This window comes from Cyprinus carpio, chromosome A1 (assembly GCF_018340385.1).
Source record: "Cyprinus carpio isolate SPL01 chromosome A1, ASM1834038v1, whole genome shotgun sequence".
Lineage (NCBI taxonomy): Eukaryota > Metazoa > Chordata > Actinopteri > Cypriniformes > Cyprinidae > Cyprinus > Cyprinus carpio.
Window position 1 is genome coordinate 33,954,353 of NC_056572.1, and position 20,934 is coordinate 33,975,286.

At 37.4% G+C, this 20,934-nt stretch overlaps 3 protein-coding genes and 1 pseudogene across 6 annotated transcripts; 3 read left to right on the forward strand and 1 right to left on the reverse strand.

Moving 5' to 3' along the window:
* Positions 1 to 61: 61 nt before the first annotated feature.
* LOC109107136 (guanine nucleotide-binding protein G(I)/G(S)/G(O) subunit gamma-5-like) lies at positions 62 to 3,223 on the reverse strand. 2 transcript variants are annotated; one of them, XR_002020729.2, is made up of 3 exons: positions 3,068 to 3,223; positions 1,505 to 1,700; positions 62 to 788 (listed from the first exon to the last, which is right to left on the reverse strand). XR_002020729.2 is itself a non-coding variant. In XM_019120437.2 (3 exons), exons 1-2 carry the CDS (start codon positions 3,221 to 3,223, stop codon positions 1,575 to 1,577), a joined length of 282 nt encoding a protein of 93 aa, XP_018975982.1. In that variant the 3' UTR covers positions 62 to 788; positions 1,551 to 1,574. The 2 variants fall into 2 exon arrangements, 1 of the variants encoding a protein (XP_018975982.1); XM_019120437.2 differs by having other exon boundaries at positions 1,551 to 1,700.
* A 131-nt stretch (positions 3,224 to 3,354) lies between these two features.
* si:ch211-286b5.6 (B-cell receptor CD22) lies at positions 3,355 to 16,021 on the forward strand. 3 transcript variants are annotated; one of them, XM_042764139.1, is made up of 9 exons: positions 3,355 to 3,911; positions 4,227 to 4,281; positions 4,577 to 4,903; positions 6,166 to 6,429; positions 6,593 to 6,847; positions 6,944 to 7,049; positions 7,130 to 7,187; positions 7,274 to 7,345; positions 15,726 to 16,021. In XM_042764139.1, the coding sequence occupies exons 1-9, from the start codon at positions 3,894 to 3,896 to the stop codon at positions 15,798 to 15,800; spliced, it is 1,230 nt and encodes a 409-aa protein (XP_042620073.1). In that variant the 5' UTR covers positions 3,355 to 3,893; the 3' UTR covers positions 15,801 to 16,021. The 3 variants fall into 3 exon arrangements, with proteins under 3 accessions (XP_042620073.1, XP_042620065.1, XP_018974686.2); XM_042764131.1 differs by lacking the exons at positions 7,130 to 7,187; positions 7,274 to 7,345 and adding exons at positions 15,425 to 15,482; positions 15,569 to 15,640; XM_019119141.2 differs by lacking the exon at positions 15,726 to 16,021 and adding an exon at positions 7,431 to 7,728.
* LOC109108380 (Fc receptor-like A) lies at positions 8,435 to 14,114 on the forward strand. The gene is made up of 3 exons (XM_042764175.1): positions 8,435 to 8,698; positions 9,288 to 9,331; positions 13,711 to 14,114. The coding sequence occupies exons 1-3, from the start codon at positions 8,670 to 8,672 to the stop codon at positions 13,989 to 13,991; spliced, it is 354 nt and encodes a 117-aa protein (XP_042620109.1). The 5' UTR covers positions 8,435 to 8,669; the 3' UTR covers positions 13,992 to 14,114.
* Positions 16,022 to 17,918: 1,897 nt separating the features above from the next.
* LOC109075902 lies at positions 17,919 to 19,942 on the forward strand (annotated as a pseudogene).
* The last annotated feature ends 992 nt before the right edge of the window (positions 19,943 to 20,934 follow it).

The window sequence follows — 20,934 nt, forward strand, 5'->3', positions numbered from 1 at the left end:
CTTCACTTTTAGTTAAGGGAACGATGCATTTTAAAGCCCATTCAACAAAAGACAACAGATAAATGATCAAGAACACTTTATTTTTTAAAAGTCAGTTTAGCAAAAAGTCAATGAAATGAGAATAAAGGTTTAATTTGAACATGTTCATTCAGTAGGTAATCAAGGTATCCTCAACATAGCACATACTGAAGGTCTTCCTCATCAAACACACCTGACTCAACTCATCAGCTCATCAGTCAAGATGCCAAGACCTGAAATGAGCGTCAGATAAAGGAAGACGTCCAACATGTGACGTTGAGCATGTTTACAAATGACCTTCAAACCAAATCTTGCTGGCCATAAATAAGTAAAAGACTATAGTAGAAAAATGTCCTCTAATTTTAGATAGAAATATTCTAATAGTTTAATTTTTCCATTACTTCCACATAAACCAGGGAAAACGTCATACAATCTTCAAGGATGTCCTTTTGTTTGATAAAACATGCATTACAAATAAAATAGTGTTTGGTACATAAAATTGCTTTCAAAACATGGGGTGTCATGACTTTTACAGTTGATTGTACCATACAGTGTAAATTCAGCATTGTTACTCATAACAAAGTTCATAAAAATAGACAGCAACTGTGCAGATATGAAATGAGTTTAAAGGAAAAATTAATACAGGGGAAATATTTCTTTTGTTGCTATGCTAAGTAGTGTTTAGGGTTTAAGGGGGTCTTTATGGAGTAGTGTAAAGGTAGAAACAGACACTTGAAGGCAGCCACATCATCTGCAACACTTCACCAGCTCTGAAATAACAGATATTACATAGATATTAATATATTTAAAGGAGTAGTTAATCCAAAAATGAAGATTTGCTGAAAACAGGTCATCCGAGATGTAGATGGGTTTGTTTGTTCCTGGGAACAGATCTGGAGAAATTCAGGCCACATCAAAATCCACCGACTTATTTAGAACTGGTTTTGCTTGTAAACGGTGCTTGACCTGTGCATATTTCTCTCCCGATTCAGACAAGATGACTTTTTCACCAAACAATATTATGGACACAGATTTTTGCCAGAAGCACCAGTTTGAAGGTAAAAACCTCTCGATGGAAACACACAGATTTTCACTTCACAAGAACAGATTTGAAGAAATTTAGCATAAAAGCACTTGCTCACCAGTGGATCTTCTAAAGTGAATGGGTGCCATTCACTGGACGAAGCGTTATGAATTATGGACTCATATTTTAGACAGAAGTGACAGTTAAAATGTCTAAATGATGGATTTGTTTCTTCCAAACACGTAGCATTTCACTTTACAAGATGCTAATTGATGGACTGGAGTGGTGTGGATTATTGTGATGTTTTTTTTCAGCTGTTCGGACTCTCATTCTGACGGCACCCATTCACTGTAGAGGATCCACTGCTGAGCAAGTGATGCAATGCTACATTGAAGAAAAACTCGAATACATCTTGGATGGCCTGATAAATTTTAAAATGATTATGATTGTGTAAGCATTTACTAAATGCATCTACGCTGCTTTAGAAGGACAGGAGTTTGTTGGTAACCTATGTGTGATCAGACAGAGTTGTTCAGAGGAGCCCGCAGGACTTGGGCGGCCGGAAGGGGTTGTCGCTGGATGGCACGCCCACCAGCAGCGGGTCTTTATGGGCGTTCTGCAGGCAGAAGTTCTTCAGGTCTGTGGCAGCTTGAGAAACCTACAGAGATTACAATTAAGATGACATGTTTAATGATATGCATTGAGTGCACACACCCCGGAGTTTTATTCCTGTCTATATTCTGAAGGTTTTTACAGAGGGGTTGAAAAGAAGGATTCTGAATCTGGCTTTATTTATATATTTATTTATTTTTGAATGCCATATCAGCAACTGGCCATATTCATGGCAACATTAACATCAATTCAATGCATCATTTACAATAATAAAACATTTTCTTAAGAAACAATCATTATACAAAAACATACAAGAAACAACAATAGTACTGATAAAAAAATCATATCAAATCTTTCAGTTTAATCAATGATTGAACCTGGCTTTATTTAATATTCAGGTTTCTGTTTTGAAAACGTATGCAAATTAGTGCATATTTAATACATAATTTGCACATTTAAGACTTTAGAATGATTGTCTTAATGTACTGTGATCAATAAGTTTTTTTAACCTATTCACTTGTAGTACCTTGGCCTACATTTATGGTTGAAATAAGCTTTTCTGTAAGTTCTGATTGCTTCTGAGCATTAAACAAATGTAAATCGGTTTCTGTCATACAATAGTGGCATGATTATATAAAATCTGTAGGAAAGGATGTAAAATGTAAAAAAAAAAGAAAAAAAAAAAAAAGAACGAAATCTCTCACTTGACCAGTGTTTCTGTCCTACTTTTTGCAACATTGGTAAGTTAGATTAGGGCAAGCGCTAGGGGTGAGAAATATGACCAAAATATTATTCAACGCTGAGTAATTTTATTCCACAATAACCGTTTTTAAAATCGGGGTAACGCGATTCCTTTTAGTTCAGGTATATCATGTAACACCACTAGCAAACATTGCATTAATAGTGGAATTTTTTGCATAGTATTATAAAGCAAAAAATAAAAAGGGGTCTTTAGAATCCTGTTTTTGTTCAAGGTCAGTAACACAAAAAGAACAAAAAGTTTAGTTTGGACACACTCCAATTCTCTTTAAAGTAACATACTCTACAACATTCTATTGAAATCTGACGTCATCACTGTAACGTCACCACAGCAGCGCCAGCGTTCCTTCTGTCTTCGCATATATTTGCTTTATTAATGAGCATGGGGAACAACATCTAACAGTTGTCTGAACTTCACGCCTTAAATACACTCCTGGCGGTGTAAAACTCGCATAAAACACTTTTAACGCATCTCGGAAAGCCGTGACTTTAAAAAACTGAAACTATTTACCTACACTCGAGTTGAAACGCGTTTTAAGTGTTGTTTCGTCGGCTAGCGTTAGCACTAGCAGTAACTCAGCCAAGATAAACTCATCCATGAACTCTCAAAATCCAACACTCGTCCAGGTTTATTGTTGAAGGTGACATACGTACGTTAATTCGTCGTATTTTGGCCTCTAGTCTGAGCTGTTTGACGGCTTTCTGCGCCACGGCCACACTGCTGCTGCTAGCGTTATTGTTGGACATGATGCCTGCGGTCCGGAGAGAGTTTGCGGAAGTTTGGAGGAGCGCGCGTCTAAACCTGAACATACTGGACAGGCGTTTAAGAGTTTTTTATATAGGCTACACATAATACGTTTGACATTTTTAGCATTAAAGATAGAATACTAAATCTACTTTTTACTTTATACCGTTTTACAAATAGAGGTTTTGTCAGATTTAACTCACCTCAGGGGACAAATTTGTCCCCAAAGACGAGTAAAGTTATGAACGCATGCGCAGTGTCTCAGAGACCAGACGGTCCCACAGTTTGTCGAACCAAACCGCTCACGTTTTTTGTTTACAATATTAAAATAAGTAATATAAACAGGAAGAGTGTGTTGTTATTATTAGCCTATATATTCTCTTGAGGATTTAATTATGTTCTAGGCACACAAAAATATGACACTGTGACATCGGCACTATGTAAAAAAGAGAGTAACTTTTCAAAAGTTTTTCCTTCTTTAGTATTTTTTTTGTCCTTGTCAAAAAAAAACTGGGAAATTTATACATGAGAATGAGCTATAATATTTGGCGCCTTCAGAGATGCAGTACTTTACATAGTTATGTCACCATTTAAGAGCTGCATTTTTTTTTTTTTTTTTGGACAGAGTGCAGATCAAATTCTCTCCATAGTTTCACAAAGGAAGAGGATGTATATTATTCTGGTCTTAAGCCATCTTGTTTCACCACAGTGTCTGTACTTCTACCGGCTGTTTTTATGTTCGTCAATATCATGGTAATGTATTTCATTTTAAATCATGTTTAGTTGAAATTACTGAGATGTTTCTTTCTTACATTGATCTAAACTCACTGAAGTTACTCTTAACACTGCACTGTATTTTAGCATAAGACGTATAGTAGTACAGAAGAGCCTGGTCATTTATGGTCAGTTTAAGTCAAGCAATGATAAGAACAATTCATTAATTAAGCATTTGGTTAATGAATAATGACTACTGAATACATAATAATTACTTGTATTAATTTTCACTGTGAAGATAGATAGATCGGGTATTTTATGGAGGTTTTGCACGATACATCTCATGTCTTGCAGGTGTGTCCAGCTCTACTGCTTCAGTCCTTCATCTGGATCTCTCTGATGGGAAAAGGTAACATATTTCTTTACAGAAGACTGTTTTCAGATACGCAGAAAACAAAGTTGCTTTACTGGCAGCACATTTGGTTAAAAGAACTTCTTTAAGCATCCTGTGCCACTGCAGTTGAGAACAAACTTTCACACTTTACAGCTTTCTGTACGTGCAGTGTACTATATACTGAAATAGTCGTCTTCTGAACCCTTTATTTTTAAGAGTGCACATTTGGTTTTAAGGTTCATCATGGAACCATATAATGCCAATTAAGAAAGGCAAAGCAGCATCAGGCATGCATGCTTGTGTATTGCAGGTGTGCAGTATGACGTGACTCATATCGTCAGCAGAATGTGTGTGGTTCAGCAGTCATCAGTGCTCATACCCTGCAGATACACTTCTCCAACCGAGCAGGTGAGCGCAGCCGAATGGTTCTTTGAGAGATCACCGGAGCAGAAGGTCAGGGTTTCTCAGGACCCCGTGTTTGAAAGCCGTGGGGAGTTTGTGCAGCCTGACGCGGGGAACTGCTCGCTGCTGCTGAAGGACGTGAGAGAGAGTGACGCGGGCATCTTCAGGTTTGTGCTCAGCACTGCTTCCGGGCGAAATTGGACAAACGATCAGGGAATCCAGCTAGAAGTAACAGGTGAGTGAAGAGCCGGATGATAGGTGTGAATAAAGACCTTTTACATTTCAGTGTGAGCGCTGGAATTGAACTGATTATACAGTTTTTTATTTAAGAGTCAAGCATTAAAACTACATCTACACTATGCAACTTTTTCAAAATTAACAACATTCAAATAATAAATGAGTACATGACGGAACTGTCGGCACTATGTATCTTAAAGCATAAAAATACAGAAAAGATGGCTCATTACTGATTTTCTGGAGCTCAGCCATCCAGCCACACAGACTGTCAACACACTCTCAACAGGTAAAGGATTTCTTTCTGAAAATGTCTGTAGTTTTTAACTTTCAAACTGTAACTGGTTTCCTACCAGTCATGCATTTTTCTCTTTTTAGTTTAAGAGAACATGTAAGTGCGAACAGCTCTGTTCGGTTAAGGATACTTCTTTGCCAATCTCCACTAAGTAAGTAACAAAGATGTTGAATTTAAGGTCCATATTATTAGAATTTTCTTTTTTTATGCATAAACATAACATAACATTGTGAAGTGCTCACACACTACTTTTGGCCTTCATAAACATAACTGTTTTTACATAAACAAATGGAAGGAGGCACATTGTAACTCCAAACTCAATTGTGCATTTCAGATGATGTCACGTCTTACAACCTTGTCATCTGCAGAGAGAAACTGCCACTCAATCACACCAAATACACATAATGAATGACTTACAGGCATCAGAGGATTGTGAAAATACAGTATTTCACTGGAACTTGGTCTTCATTAGACTATTTTCTGTTTTTATTTTTGTTTTACTTTGTGTAGTATTTATTTATGTTCAGTGTCAATTATTACTGTATTCTGCTAATAATGGTTGTTAGATCACTGTCATTTTTGCTACAATTTCACGGAATTAAATAAAATAAAAATACCTACCAACAATGCTGTTGTTGTTGTTGTTTTTATGAAAACCCTAACTGACGATATAAGATATTATTAGACAGGCAGGTATATGTAAATAATAGCAATTGCATTACTTTTGCATTACTTTTTCTCATCTGCATGGGCTGGGCTTGCTTGTTTGTTTTAAATATAAAAAACTGCACTTACTCACGATTTCTCTCAACATGGGAAAAAACAGGAAGACAAAGTAACTGGCATTACTAATTTGAAAAAGTAATTCAGATATTTCATTGTAAATGAAAAATAATGAACTACTAGTTACTTAGGTACTACTACTAGGTACTTCTGATTACACCACACACATATTCTTTCTGGTCCAGATGCGGAGCTGGAGGTAAAGACCGAGTCTGATGTTGTGATGGAGGGAGACTGGATTTTGTTAGTCTGTGGTTCATGCATCCCTTCCATGACTGTACCAACCTACATTTGGAGGAAAGATGGACATCTGCACAAGCAAAACCAAGGGGACAACATACTTGTTTTGGAGTCTGTCGAGCTGCAGGACGGAGGACGATATTCCTGCACCATAAGCGGCCATGAGAGACTAAAGTCCACATCTGCTGAAGTCACTGTTAGACCTGGATGTAAGTAAGCTGAGAGCTTCACCTTGAAACAACTCACATGTTCTTTATAATGAAATGACAGTTCTTTCTGGAGGGAAAAATTTGATGCTTACAACGCAATTGCAGTGAACTTGTTTTGAGTTTATTACAACTGTGTATGTTTTGTGTATGTATGTCTGTTTAGATCCTCCAAAGAACATCTCAGTGTCCATCAGTCCATCTGGTGAAATAGTGGAGGGAGATTCAGTGACTCTGAGCTGCAATAGTGATGCAAAACCAGCTGCAGAAATCAACTGGTTTAAAGAAGGAAAGCCTGTAGAATCTGGAAGAATCTATAGCATCTCAAACATCTGCTCTTGTCACAGTGGAGAATACAAGTGCAGATCCAGAAATAAACATGGAGAGATAGAGTCTGATGCAGTGAAGCTGAATGTGATGTGTAAGTGAACACAAGTGCAAGAACTGAGAACAGATCCTCTAGGTTCAATGTGCTTTGTGATTGTTGATCATGAATGTCATTTCTTTTATATTTTAGATGCGGCTGAAAAAAGCAGCTCATCTGTGGTCGCGGTGGGAATCTCTGCAGCTGTTGTTTTGATGTCTGTGATTCTGGTGGTTTTCATCTGGCTCTTGATCAGAAGGTGAAGGAGATTCTGTGTCTGAACTGTTAGAAAGATTCAGAGTTAGTTTGTGTTCATGTTCATTTCTTCTCCTCTTACAGGAAACGAGCGACTCCATCAGAAGATCAAAACCCCAGAGGATCACGACACAGTAAGACGGTGTGTAAATCTCCTCATGTGTCTTCTCATCTGTGTCTGTCAGTTCTGGAGGGAGAATTAATTCTCTCATCATTGTGTGTCATCAGCTGGAGGCTCCTGAGGACACCTACATGACCCTTGACCCCCAGTCCAGATGTTCTGAATACGACACACTGGATGTGAGTTGCTCTGCTGTAGCTGTTCATCATGTGGATGTTTAACATCAGATCTTATTAGTGATGAATATATTCACTTCTTCTCCAGAATATGAAGAGATCCTGTGAAAACACAGATGACCTTGAAGCTCAGGATCCTGCATATGAAGACATTGATGACTGATTAATTCATGATATGATTCTTTTTTTAATTATTGATTTTCTCCTATAGATTCACGTATAGCATTAGTAAGATTTCCACTCTCTCTGGCTTAGAATAAAACATTACTCGCATAATGTATTGTTACTCGCATAATGTATTGTATGATGGACACAGACTCTGATTTTTCATCTTCAGATTATGATACAATAAATATATGATATAATAAAAATATAATAAAAACATCTACCTGCCTCCAGATGTCGCATCAGGTGTACTGTAGAGGTGTGGAGTAAGGCCGCTGTCTGTGGTGCTGCTTGTTTACTGAACAACTGTCCTGAAAGTTATGGTAATAAAGGGGAGGGACACAAAAATTAAGAGGCTCGAGCTCTTCTTATTAAAGTGTCAAGGCAGAGTTCACAGAATTTAAGTTGTGAAGGGAAGCCGGCATTATTATCACGTACGTTTATTTATCCTCGAGTTGTGATTAGATTAACGTTTAAAGCTCCATGTAAAATGGGATTTTCAGGTTTTGAGCTTCTATTTACAGACATAAACACTTCTGTTATTCTTCTCAGTTCATCTACATGTCCTTTATCTCTATATTGTCGTCTTTAACTCAGTATAGCTAAACATATTTGCACCAAAGTAAAATGCGTGAATGATAAAGAGTACATTGTAAAATGAATGACATTATTTATATATTTGTTTGTTCGTTTGAATTTGACTGTATTTATGTTGCATTTCTAGAGTGGTTTTGTTGTTTGAGGTTGTTTTTGCTCACAAATGCTTGTCACTGAAGGAGTTGCATGATGCTCACACATTTTTGCAACAGCAGCACTAATATGGAAAGAAAAAAGAGGAAGCATCACAATGACATTCAGAAGTGTTGTTCATCAGTGTATGTTTCAGTAGTATTTCAGTGTTCTCTCATTAGAAAAAAGTCTGTTGTGTTCTCTATGCATGATCTGTGATTTCTTGTATCCCTACACGGCGTCTTAAAAACAAGGTGCTCATGTGTCCATCAAGAAGTTCACATAGCGCATGTTTATGTAGAATCTACATTAGTGTCATGTGACTGGAGGAGGAGCATCTTTCACTAATACAGAGGAAATACAGACAGGAAATGGCAACATCTTAGAGACAAAGCTTCCCACTGTCCAGCCTGATCAGCTCGTATTGTAATATATGAGTCCTGCAGGTTACATTGAAGCAAGGTAGGACAGCTGATGAGTTATTTCTTATTAGTCATATTTTTTCCTTTGAGCAGCAGAGTGTATTTATTTTATTCATTTCTTTTGTTGTATTTTCCTTTATCATCTGATTATGATTCTTTATCATTAAAAGTTGTCAAGAGTTATAACACTTGTTTTTGTGGTTTACATGCTAGCTACTGTCTTGCACAATGTGCTTACACAATGGCAGAATTTACTACACTTTGGCAAATCAGAGTTTTCTTATGACTGAAGTGTTTTCATAGAATTTGAAGTGTACTGCACTGAGTGTACTTTAGTACTGCTGCTGTAAGTGCTACACAAGTAAGGTCTGCAAAACTGAGATATGCTTATACTTGCTATATTCTTTCAGAGGGTCTAAAACCACAATCTAGAATTTTGTGTCTTGTATCCATCCTGTTATTGAACAAAAATACTCTTTCGTCATCACTGTCTTGTCTGCCTCTGCATCAAATATAAACTGATTGATTGCTTTTTTGATGTTACTAAAATATCAGATTGTATTTGTCTGAAACCATACACTTCAGTCTTATATATTTGACATTTTAATCATTTTCTTAATGTCTTTCAGAATGCTTTGTATTTACTCTCTGATTTCTCTGCTTATGGTTCCTGGTAAGTCTTTCACAAATTCTTATTTTAAGATGTTTTGCACTGGAGATAAGACATGTCCACAATGCCCAATTTATATGCTAATCTTGTTTTATTTTGTGTTTGGATGCTTGTAATAAATTGAAAGTAAAACTGAAGAGTAAATATGAGGCGCCGCGTAGGATTTAAATCAAACTTCGCTTATGAATACATGCATAAAACACGTGCATATACACCTATACATTACTCACATATACATGCATACTACTGGATGTTCACAAATACATATATGAAATACACATGCACACTAATATGAAATCGATACCAATACATATAATGTTAACAATGAATGCATACACACTTGTGAATAACTTGCGTATACATATAAACTTGACGCGTGCATACACCAAAAGACACTCGCATATATGTATAAGCTCGATCCATGCATATACACCTACACACACTCGCGCATACATATAAACTCGCTTCATACAAACACAACTGCCCATACTCGCATAAACTTGATCCGTTCATATACACCTATTAAACACTCGCACATAAATGTAAACTCGATGCGCATATACACATCCATAAAACACTCGCGCATACATAAAAAATAACATTTACTAACGTATACAGTTCAGATAAGAAAGACACATTCTTTATTTGTGTACATGTATATATGCAAGTGATTTCATATGTGGATGTGCGTGAACTTTTCAGTTTAAAAGGAAGGCATTTCAGTGTAAAAGGAAGTCATTTAAGCGTGAACGGAAGTAACCTGTCTATATACCGCATTTGCAATCATGGACAGGGATCGTGCTACAACTGAAGCAATTAGCGTTTTGCGAAATGTTTCTTTTTTCGCCTGCTATTATAATAACACGCAAACGATGCCAACATCATCCGCCGGTTGAGTTCACGGACCATGATATCACACTCGCCAGCAGTTAATTGTCTCGATCTAGAAAAAGGTGAGAATTTAACTTCTATGCAATCTTCATGAAATGCATCCAAACGCTATGCAAATTACACAGAGAGAGAGAGAGTAAAATGTCCTGCCTCTATAGTTAAAAAATATAAAATGTGTTCCCTAAGTCCCAGTTTCAATAGTGAGTTTAGCCATTTTCAGAATTAAGGATATCAAGAAATTTTAAATGTGATTAAAGTTTGCTTTTTGTTAAGCTGTATTTGTTTTTAACAGGCCAAGGACACCAATACCATTGGACTTTTAATAAGGATGTTATACTGTTGACCTCTCCTGACGATAATGTAGTAGTAAAGCAAAAGAAAAAAACAGCACTTGCATGAGATTGGACACATATTAAATGCGTTTGAATTTGACAAAACATGGGATAGAAATCATAGAAAAAGTGCCACATGATTTAAGGTAAAAAATATACATTTTTAAGATGATATAGTTATTGTAAATGTTTTACTGTGTGATGTATTATTTAAGCGTTTATTTATGAAGGGTATTACAGTAAACTTTTGAATGGGGTCATTTTTATAAATTCAGTTATTATATTGTCTTGTAGAGTATATGTAAACATCTTATGTCAAATAGCTTATTCTGGACAGAACTAAATAAAAAAAATAACATGCAATTTTCATGATCCCTCAAATTTTGTTTCAGCTATTAATATTTTGCACATTCTGCAAAGGGTATGTAAACTTATGAGGGAGGTTGTGGCCTAATGGTTAGAGAATCCAAAAGGTTGTGAGTTCGAGTCTCGGGCCGGCAGGGATTGTAGGTAGGAGGAGTGAATGTACAGCGCTCTCTCCACCTTCAATACCACGACTGAGGTACCCTTGAGCAAGGCACCGAACCCCCAACTACTCCCCGGGTGCCGCAGCATAAATGGCTGCCCACTGCTCCGGGTGTGTGTGTTCACTGCTGTGTGTGTTCATTTAGGATGGGTTAAATGCAAAGCACGAATTCCGAGTATGGGTCACCATACTTGGCTGTATGTCACGTCACTTATGAGTGCAACTGTATATGGCCTAAAATAACCCTAAACCCTATAAGGAAGCCCATATGGGAAAGAAAAAAAGTAAATCAATTAAACTTCATAACAAAAAACAAAACAAAAACACACACACTCCAGTCTTACCAAGAGTAGTGGTCTTAAGGGATTTACGTACAAGGCCTTCAGCTTAAACACCTTTAAAATCAAGCTGCTATCCAGTTCCTGACCTTCACTTGAGGTGTAATGAGCTTGTTGCCACATCCCATAAGTATTTCCAAACTGTACACAATTAAAACCAGTGGTACTAATAAACCCTTAAATAATACCACACACAGTAAAACATTTAAAATAACTAACATCTTTAAAAAAAAAAAAAACATTTACCTTAAATCATGTGGCACTTTTTCTTTGATTTTTCTTAAAACCGTTCTATCCCATGTTTTGTCAAATTCAAAACGCATTTAATATGTGTCCAATCTCATGCAAGTGCTGTTTTTGCTTTACTACTACATTATCGTCAGGATGGGTCAACAGTATAACATCCTTATTAAAAGTCCAATGGTATTGTGTCCTTGCCCTGTAAAAACAAATACAGCTTAACAAAAGGCAAACTTTAATCACATTTAAAATTTCTTGATATCCTTAATTCTGATAATGGCAAAGCTCACTATTGAAACTGGGACTTAGTTGGGAACACATTTTATATTTTTTAACTATAGAGGCAGGACATTTTACTCTCTCTCTCTGTGTGTGTAATTTGCATAGCGTTTGGATGCATTTCATGAAGATTGCGTAGAAGTAAAATTCTCACCTTTTTCTAGATCGAGACAATTAACTGCTGGCGAGTGTGATATCATGGTGCGTGAACTCAACCGGCGGATGATGTTGGCATCGTTTGCGTGTTATTATAATAGCGGGCGAAAAAAGAACATTTCGCAAAACGCTAATTGCTTCAGTTGTAGCACGATCCCTGTCCATGATTGCAAATGCGGTATATAGACAGGTTACTTCCGTTCACGCTTAAATGACTTCCTTTTACACTGAAATGCCTTCCTTTTAAACTGAAAAGTTCACGCACATCCACATATGAAATCACTTGCATATATACATGTACACAAATAAAGCATGTGTCTTTCTTATCTGAACTGTATACGTTAGTAAATGTTATTTTTTATGTATGCGCGAGTGTTTTATGGATGTGTATATGCGCATCGAGTTTACATTTATGTGCGAGTGTTTAATAGGTGTATATGCACGGATCAAGTTTATATGTATATGCGAGTATGGGCAGTTGTGTTTGTATGAAGCGAGTTTATATGTATGCGCGAGTGTGTGTAGGTGTATATGCATGGATCGAGCTTATACATATATGCGAGTGTCTTTTGGTGTATGCACGCGTCAAGTTTATATGTATACGCAAGTTATTCACAAGTGTGTATGCATTCATTGTTAACATTATATGTATTGGTATCGATTTCATATTAGTGTGCATGTGTATTTCATATATGTATTTGTGAACATCCAGTAGTATGCATGTATATTTGAGTAATGTATAGGTGTATATGCACGTGTTTTATGCATGTATTCATAAGCGAAGTTTGATTTAAATCCTACGCGGCGCCTCATAAGTAAAGTTTCTGTGTTTGTATATATAAAGGCAATCTAAGCAATCAGAGAAACAGACAAAATGGGTACTGCTGAAGTGGATTACTCTTATAGAGAAAAAAAGTGGAAATAAAAACACAAATATACTATCTTTTAAGAGATGAATATGCATTTAATCTGTATTTTCCTAATTTATATTTTCCAGTGTTTTGCAGCCAGACATGGGAGGTTAATTACCCATATACAGTATGAAGAAATGTGCTCTAAAGAGTTCAAAAATATATTTATCAAGCACTTATAAAATCCCAAATAACTTCACAGTAACAGAGATATTCTGGATTGTAAACCCATCTACAGACAATATTATAAATTTTTTGAATCATTGAGATTACAGAGGCATTAACATTTAATCATTTAGCAGACGCTTTTATCCAAAGTGACTTACAAATGAGAACAGTAGAAACAATCAGATCAACGAGAGAACAACAACAGTATACAAGTGCTATGACAAGTCTCAGTTAGTCTAGTACAGAACACGTAGCCAGGGTTTTTTTTTTTTTTTTTGAATATGATAGACAAGAAAAGAAAGAGGCAGAGTTCAGTTCTTCCAGAATAAAGAAGGAATGTTCTTTCTCAGGCTCAGTAATGTGACACATGAGGATGAAGGAATGTACTGCCTCAGAATCCTGACAGGAGTAGAAAAACAAAGATTTCTGGGTTTTCCTGGGCCTGAGCTTAAAGTGACAGGAACAGCAAACTAATATTACACTCACAGATTCTACTCTGTTCTTTCATATAAAACATGAAACATTTTCTCTGTGATTTCAGAGCTCAGAGTGGAGATTCCTGCAGAGATCATTGAGGGAGAATCACCTGTTTTATTTTGTAAGACCACCTGTGACCTCTCAGGTAAAACAAACTTCACCTGGTATAAAAATGGCAAGCGTTTATCAGAAAGGATCGTCTCGGAACAGCTGTTGCTGCCGTCGGTCAGCAGTGATGATACGGGAAACTACAGCTGTGCAGTGAGAGATCAGAAACATCTGTCGTCTCCTGCCGTCACTCTCAGCGTCAGATGTACATCAAGACTTGATCTTCATATTAGCTAAATTCAGTCCAAACTGATCAAATGAAGGACTGTGAGGAGTAATTTTTATATTTTTCAGATCCTCCAAAGAGCGTCTCAGTGTCCATCAGTCCATCTGGTGTAATAGTGGAGGGAGATTCAGTGACTCTGAGCTGCAGCAGTGATTCAAACCCTCCTGCTCTGATCTTCAGCTGGTTTAAGGAGAATCAAAGCTCAGCTGTTGGATCTGGACAGAGTTTCATCATCTCCAGCTTTAACTCCAGTCACAGTGGACGCTTCTATTGTAAGGCTCAGAATCAACATGGATCTCAGAGATCAGCGTCTGTTTCAGTCACTGATAAAGGTGAGAATCATCTCTGTTGATCTCAGTCAGCTCATTGTCTGAATATAAAGAGTAATAGTTTTTCTTTCTCTCGTCTGCACGGCTGAAGAAAGCAGCTCATCTCTGATCACGGTCGCAGTGGGAATCTCTGCAGCTGTTGTTTTGATTTCTGTGATTCTGATGGTTTTCTTCAGACTTTTGATTAGAAGGTGAAGGAAAATCTGTATCATGGGGAAGTTTGAAATATACATGCTGATTAGGAGATTGTCTTCCCCCCAGGGTGTCAGTAAAATCACAGCACAGGATTCAGAACAGTCTGACTTTAATATTTGTATGTGTGTGGTCTGCCATAAACCAACAAACAGCATATTACAATAATATAATTACAACATACATGATATATATCTTATTATTAGTGGACTGCAAAACTTAAATTGCCCTTTAGATGGCGCATTTTCCTTGTATAACAGGGTTTGGCGAATTCTTTGTGTCTATTATAAAGTGCTGAAACATCATCATACAGGGACTGACTGGGAGTAAACAACAGCCCTGGATATTCCTCCAAATAAGCCCCACCACAGCTACAAACAGCCACTACCATCTCACAATATTACAGCATTGAATGTATCGCATTTATGGCAAATAACAGTACAAAATCCATGGTGACTAAATTTATGTATTAATGTATGAACTAAAATACTCTAAATCTACATAAAAAGAGCAGAACGCAAAAATGTGTGTGTGTGTGTGTGTGTGTGTATATATATATATATATATATATATATATATATATGTATATATGGTGAACGTGATTTGACCAAGTACAACATGTTACTGGATCAACATCTTTGTTGATCCAGGGACATCATTCCAATCAACCAATCAGAATTGAGAGATTACTTATCAGGAAATGTCAGTTTTAGGCTTACAGTCAGGGATAGGTGCTTCTACACCCTTGTTAGCTGATCCCTCTGTTTGCTGACAGGAGGGATAAGGAAGTTTCTAGCTCGCCACCTATCGTCCTTTCCCAACGTTACCAATAAAGTGCTCTCTGACTGGTTAAATCTCCTTAACAACCTTTATAATGATTCAGAGTCAGTTTGTGTTCATGTTCATTTCTTCTCCTCTCACAGGAAACGAGCGACTCCATCAGAAGAGCAAAACCCCAGAGGATCACGACACAGTAAGACGGTGTGTAAATCTCCTCATGTATCTTCTCATCTGTGTCTGTCAGTTCTGGAGGGAGAATTAATTCTCTCATCATTGTGTGTCATCAGCTGGAGGCTCCTGAGGACACCTACATGACCCTTGACCCCCAGTCCAGATGTTCTGAATACGACACACTTGATGTGAGTTGCTCTGCTGTAGCTGTTCATCATGTGGATGTTTAACATCAGATCTTATTAGTGATGAATATGTTCACTTCTTCTCCAGGATATGAAGAGATCCTGTGAAAACACAGACGACCCTAAATCTCAGGATCCTGCATATGAAGACATTGATAACTGATTAATTCATGATATGAATCTTTTTTTAATTATTGATTTTCTCCTATAGATTCACGTATAGCATTAGTAAGATTTCCACTCTCTCTGGTTTAGAATTAAACATTACTCGCATAATGTATTGTTACTCGCATAATGTATTGTATAATGAACACAGACTCTGATTTTTCATCTTCAGATTATGATACAATAAATATATGATATAATAAAAATATAATAAAAACATCTACCTGCCTCCAGATGTCGCATCAGGTGTACTGTAGAGGTGTGGAGTAAGGCCGCTGTCTGTGGTGCTGCTTGTTTACTGAACAACTGTCCTGAAAGTTATGGTAATAAAGGGGAGGGACACAAAAGTGAAGAGGCTCGACCTCTTCTTATTAAAAGTGTCAAGGCAGAGTTCACAGAATTTAAGTTGTGAAGGGAAGCCGGCATTATTATCACGTACGTTTATTTATCCTCGAGTTGTGATTAGATTAACGTTCAAAGCTCCATGTAAAATGGGATTTTCAGCTTCTATTTACAGACATAAACACTTCTGTAAGTCTTCTCAGTTCATCTACATGTCCTTTATCTCTATTTTGTCGTCTTTAACTCAGTATAGCTAAACATATTTGCCCCAAAGTAAAATGCGTGAATGATAAAGAGTACATTGTAAAATGAATGAAGTTGTACATTATTTATATATTTGTTTGTAAGTTTCAATTTGACTCTGTATTTATGTTGCATTTCTAGAGTGGTTTTGTTATTTGAGGTTGGATGAATATTTACTTAATACATCCAATGGAAATTTTTGCGTGAAGGAGTTGCATGATGCTCACACATTTTTGCAAAAGCAGCACTAAAATAGAAAGAAAAAAGAGGAAGCATCACAACGACATTCAGAAGTGTTATGTTCATCAGTGTATGTTTCAGTAGTATTTCAGTGTTCTCTCATTAGAAAAAAGTCTGTTATGTTCTCTATGCATGATCTGTGATTTCTTGTATCCCTACACGGCGTCTTAAAAACAAGGTGCTCGTGTGTCCATCAAGAAGTTCACATAGCGCATGTTTATGTAGAATCTACATTAGTGTCATGTGACTGGAGGAGGAGCATCTTTCACTCATACAGAGGAAATACAGACAGGAAATGACAACATTTTAGAGACAAAGCTTCCCACTGTCCAGCCTGATCAGCTCGTATTGTAATATATGAGCCCTGCAGGTTACAGTGAAGCAAGGTAAGACAGCTGAGTAGTTATTTCTTATTAGTCATATTTTTTCCTTTGAGCAGCAGAGTGTATTTCTTTTATTAATTTATTTTATTGTATTTTCCTTTATCATCTGATTATGATTCTTTATCATTAAAAGTTGTCAAGAGTTATAACACTTGTTTTTGTGGCTCACATGCTAGCTACTGTCTTGCACAATGTGCTTACACAATGGCAGAATTTACTACACTTTGAAAAATAAGAGTTTTCTCTTGACTCAAGTGTTTTCTTAGAATTTGAAGTGTACTGCACTGAGTGTACTTTAGTACTGCTGCTGAGAGCGTCACAAATAAGGTCAGCAGAACTGAGAAATGCTTATACTTGCTATATTCTTTCAGAGGGTGTCAAACCACAGGTGCTATCTGTTTGGTGTAGTCTGCTGGCCATATCAAACTGGTCACAAAGTGTTTATGACATTTAATGTGACTGATTTAGACATACGCTAATTGATGACAATATGTGTAAAGTTTATAATAAGAGTAAATAAAGAGTGCTAAGTTTCTATAGGGGTGCTCTTCTGCTCTGACTGCTTAAGGGCTCCCTCTGCTCCTCTGTTTCTTTTCTTTTATCTAGCATCTAAGATGCTATGCTCAGAGATTTGTTACACTCAGATTATTGAAGATAGATTATTCAATTATACAATAATTTGTTTGCATTTATTTCATATTCAATCTAGGTTTTTTGTGTCTCATATCCATCCTGTTATTGAATAAAAATACTCTTTCGTCATCACTGTCTTGTCTGCCTCTGCATCAAATATAAACTGATTGATTGCTTTGTTGATGTTAATAAATGATCAGCATGTATTTGTCTGAAACCATACACTTCAATCTTATATATTTGACATTTTAATCATTTTCTTAATGTCTTTCAGAATGCTTTGTATTTAATCTCTGATTTCTCTGCTTATGATTCCTGGTGAGTCTGTCACAAATTCTTATTTAAAGTTGTTTTGGACTGGAGATGAGACTGTTAAAGTAAATGTATCTGTGTTTAACAAACAATATATGAAGGCAATCCAAGCATTCAGAGAAAGTGACAATATGGGTACTGCTGAAGTGGATTACCCTTATAGAGAAAAAAAGTGGAAATAAAAACACAAATATACTGTATCTTTTAACAGATAAATATGCATTTAATCTGTATTTTCCTGTTTTATATTTTCCAGTGATCTGCAGCCAGAAATGGGAGGTTAAGTACTTCAATATGAAAAAATGTGCTCTAAAGGGTTCAACAATAAATTTATCAAGCACTTATAAACACCCAAATTATCTCACAGTGACAGAGAAATTCTGGACTGTAAACCCATCTAAAGAAAAGACTATCAGTCTGATGAATCTTTCAGATTACAGAGACAGAGTTCAGTTCTTCCAGAATAAAGAAGGAATGTCCTTTCTCAGTCTCAGTAATGTGACACATGGGGATGAAGGAATTTACTGCCTCAGAATCCTGACAGGAGTAAAAAAACAAAGATTTCTGGGTTTTCCTGGGCCTGAGCTTAAAGTGACAGGTACAGACAAACTAATATTACACTCACAGATTCTACTCTGTTCTTTCATATAAAACATGAAACATTTTCTCTGTGATTTCAGAGCTCAGAGTGGAGATTCCTGCAGAGATCATGGAGGGAGAATCACCTGTTTTATTTTGTAAGACCACCTGTGACCTCTCAGGTAAAACAAACTTCACCTGGTATAAAAATGGCAAGCGTTTATCAGAAAGGATTGTCTCGGATCAGCTGTTGCTGCCGTCGGTCAGCAGTGATGATACGGGGAACTACAGCTGTGCAGTGAGAGATCAGAAACATCTGTCGTCTCCTGCCGTCACTCTCAGCGTCAGATGTACATCAAGACTTGATCTTCATATTAGCTAAATTCAGTCCAAACTGATCAAAATGAAGGACTGTGAGAAGTAATTTTTTTATATTTTTCAGATCCTCCAAAGAGCGTCTCAGTGTCCATCAGTCCATCTGGTGTAATAGTGGAGGGAGATTCAGTGACTCTGAGCTGCAGCAGTGATTCCAACCCTCCGCTCTGAACTTCAGCTGGTTTAAGGAGAATCAAAGCTCAGCTGTTGGATCTGGACAGAGTTTCATCATCTCCAGCTTTAACTCCAGTCACAGTGGACGCTTCTACTGTGAGGCTATGAATCAACATGGATCTCAGAGATCAGCGTCTGTTTCAGTCACTGTTAAAGGTGAGAATCATCTCTGTTGATCTCAGTCAGCTCATTGTCTGAAGAGTAACAGTTTTTCTTTCTCTCGTCTGCACGGCTGAGAAAGCAGCTCATCTCTGATCACGGTCGCGGTGGGAATCTCTGCAGCTGTTGTTTTGATGTCTGTGATTCTGGTGGTTTTCATCTGGCTCTTGATCAGAAGGTGAAGGAGATTCTGTGTCTGAACTGTTAGAAAGATTCAGAGTCAGTTTGTGTTCATGTTCATTTCTTCTCCTCTCACAGGAAACGAGTGACTTCATCAGAAGATCAAAACCCCAGAGGATCATGACACAGTAAGACGGTGTGTAAATCTCCTCATGTATCTTCTCATCTGTGTCTGTCAGTTCTGGAGGGAGAATTAATTCTCTCATCATTGTGTGTCATCAGCTGGAGGCTCCTGAGGACACCTACATGACCCTTGACCCCCAGTCCAGATGTTCTGAATACGACACACTGGATGTGAGTTGCTCTGCTGTAGCTGTTCATCATGTGGATGTTTAACATCAGATCTTATTAGTGATGAATATATTCACTTCTTCTCCAGAATATGAAGAGATCCTGTGAAAACACAGATGACCCTAAAGCTCAGGATCCTGCATATGATAACATTGTTCAATAATGAGAATTGATTATTTTTTCTAATTTAATTGTACAGTTTTAATTTGACATCTTCATTTAATTTGACAGTTTCAGTTGGCCTTCATTTTTAATGATTTGCTGTTTGAAAATGACAGTAATTCCACTCTCCTTAACTCTGGCTGCCATCCTGGCTGCGGTCTGGGTCCTGCTGGCTCCTCCTGTCTTCTCCCTGACTCCTCCCTCCATCTGATCCGCTGTGGTCATCTGCTAGCCTCTCTTTCTGGCCTTTGCCACTGCCTCACTCCTTTTGTCACGCCTTCAGGGAGGGGAGAGTACTGTCACGATTATGGACTTTTGTGTTTCTTTAGCATACTGTTCTCTTGTTTAGTTTTTATTCCTTTGACCTAGGCTGTGTTCCAGTCCATTTATATGCCCTTCACTTGACAACTTCCCTCAGTCTCGTTTACTCGGATGTACGTTATTGATTACTTTGCATGAGTGCCCACTGCTGGCAGAATGCTTGGAATGGGTTGAATCAGAATGTCCTAAGCCCCTTGATCACTTAGAATCTGCTATGGTGTTGGTTTATTGTTTACATTTTTCCACTTACAAATTTGTTTGTTGCAGCATTTTATATGTATATATGTATGCTTGGACTGTTATAAAAAACGTTTGGGGTGGGGATAAATTAAACGTGATCTGCGATGATGTCATAATCGTGTTGTGGTCTATGGAGCGGCCTGAAGTGTGCATATGAAGCAGACTAGGGACCTGTCCCAAATGGCGCACTTCATGTGGAATTTCGGTCTCGTGGACTTAAATTGCATGTGCTTGCCGAGGTCTACGAGACCGTAGGCCGCCCAATTCAGCATTTTAACGCGCTCTGTAGTGTGCTCAGCAGCGCCCCCTTTGTACCCTTGAAGCGGTCTTCCATGAAGCCCGCATAGATGCAGGCTCCGCACACTTTAACTACCCAGGAATCCTTGCGAAATGCCAATCAGACAATGGATGGGAGGAGATTTCGCTAAAGATTTCTCTGCATGGCAAGCCATCTCGCAAACACAAGGTAAAAACTAACAACAACACACAATAGCAGCA

Bases quoted from the DNA above. Each gene is read 5' to 3' on its own strand.
- LOC109107136 (XM_019120437.2), bottom strand. From the start codon at position 3,223: ATGTTCAGGTTTAGACGCGCGCTCCTCCAAACTTCCGCAAACTCTCTC. The intron at 1,701-3,067 runs GTACGTATGTCA...TAATCTCTGTAG, and splicing joins CCAAAATACGACGAATTAAC to GTTTCTCAAGCTGCCACAGA.
- si:ch211-286b5.6 (XM_042764139.1), top strand. The intron at 6,848-6,943 runs GTAAGTGAACAC...TTTATATTTTAG, and splicing joins AGTGAAGCTGAATGTGATGT to ATGCGGCTGAAAAAAGCAGC. The intron at 7,346-15,725 runs GTGAGTTGCTCT...CTTCTTCTCCAG, and splicing joins CTGAATACGACACACTGGAT to GATATGAAGAGATCCTGTGA.
- LOC109108380 (XM_042764175.1), top strand. From the start codon at position 8,670: ATGAGTCCTGCAGGTTACATTGAAGCAAG. The intron at 8,699-9,287 runs GTAGGACAGCTG...AATGTCTTTCAG, and splicing joins GCAGGTTACATTGAAGCAAG to AATGCTTTGTATTTACTCTC. The intron at 9,332-13,710 runs GTAAGTCTTTCA...CTGTGATTTCAG, and splicing joins TTCTCTGCTTATGGTTCCTG to AGCTCAGAGTGGAGATTCCT.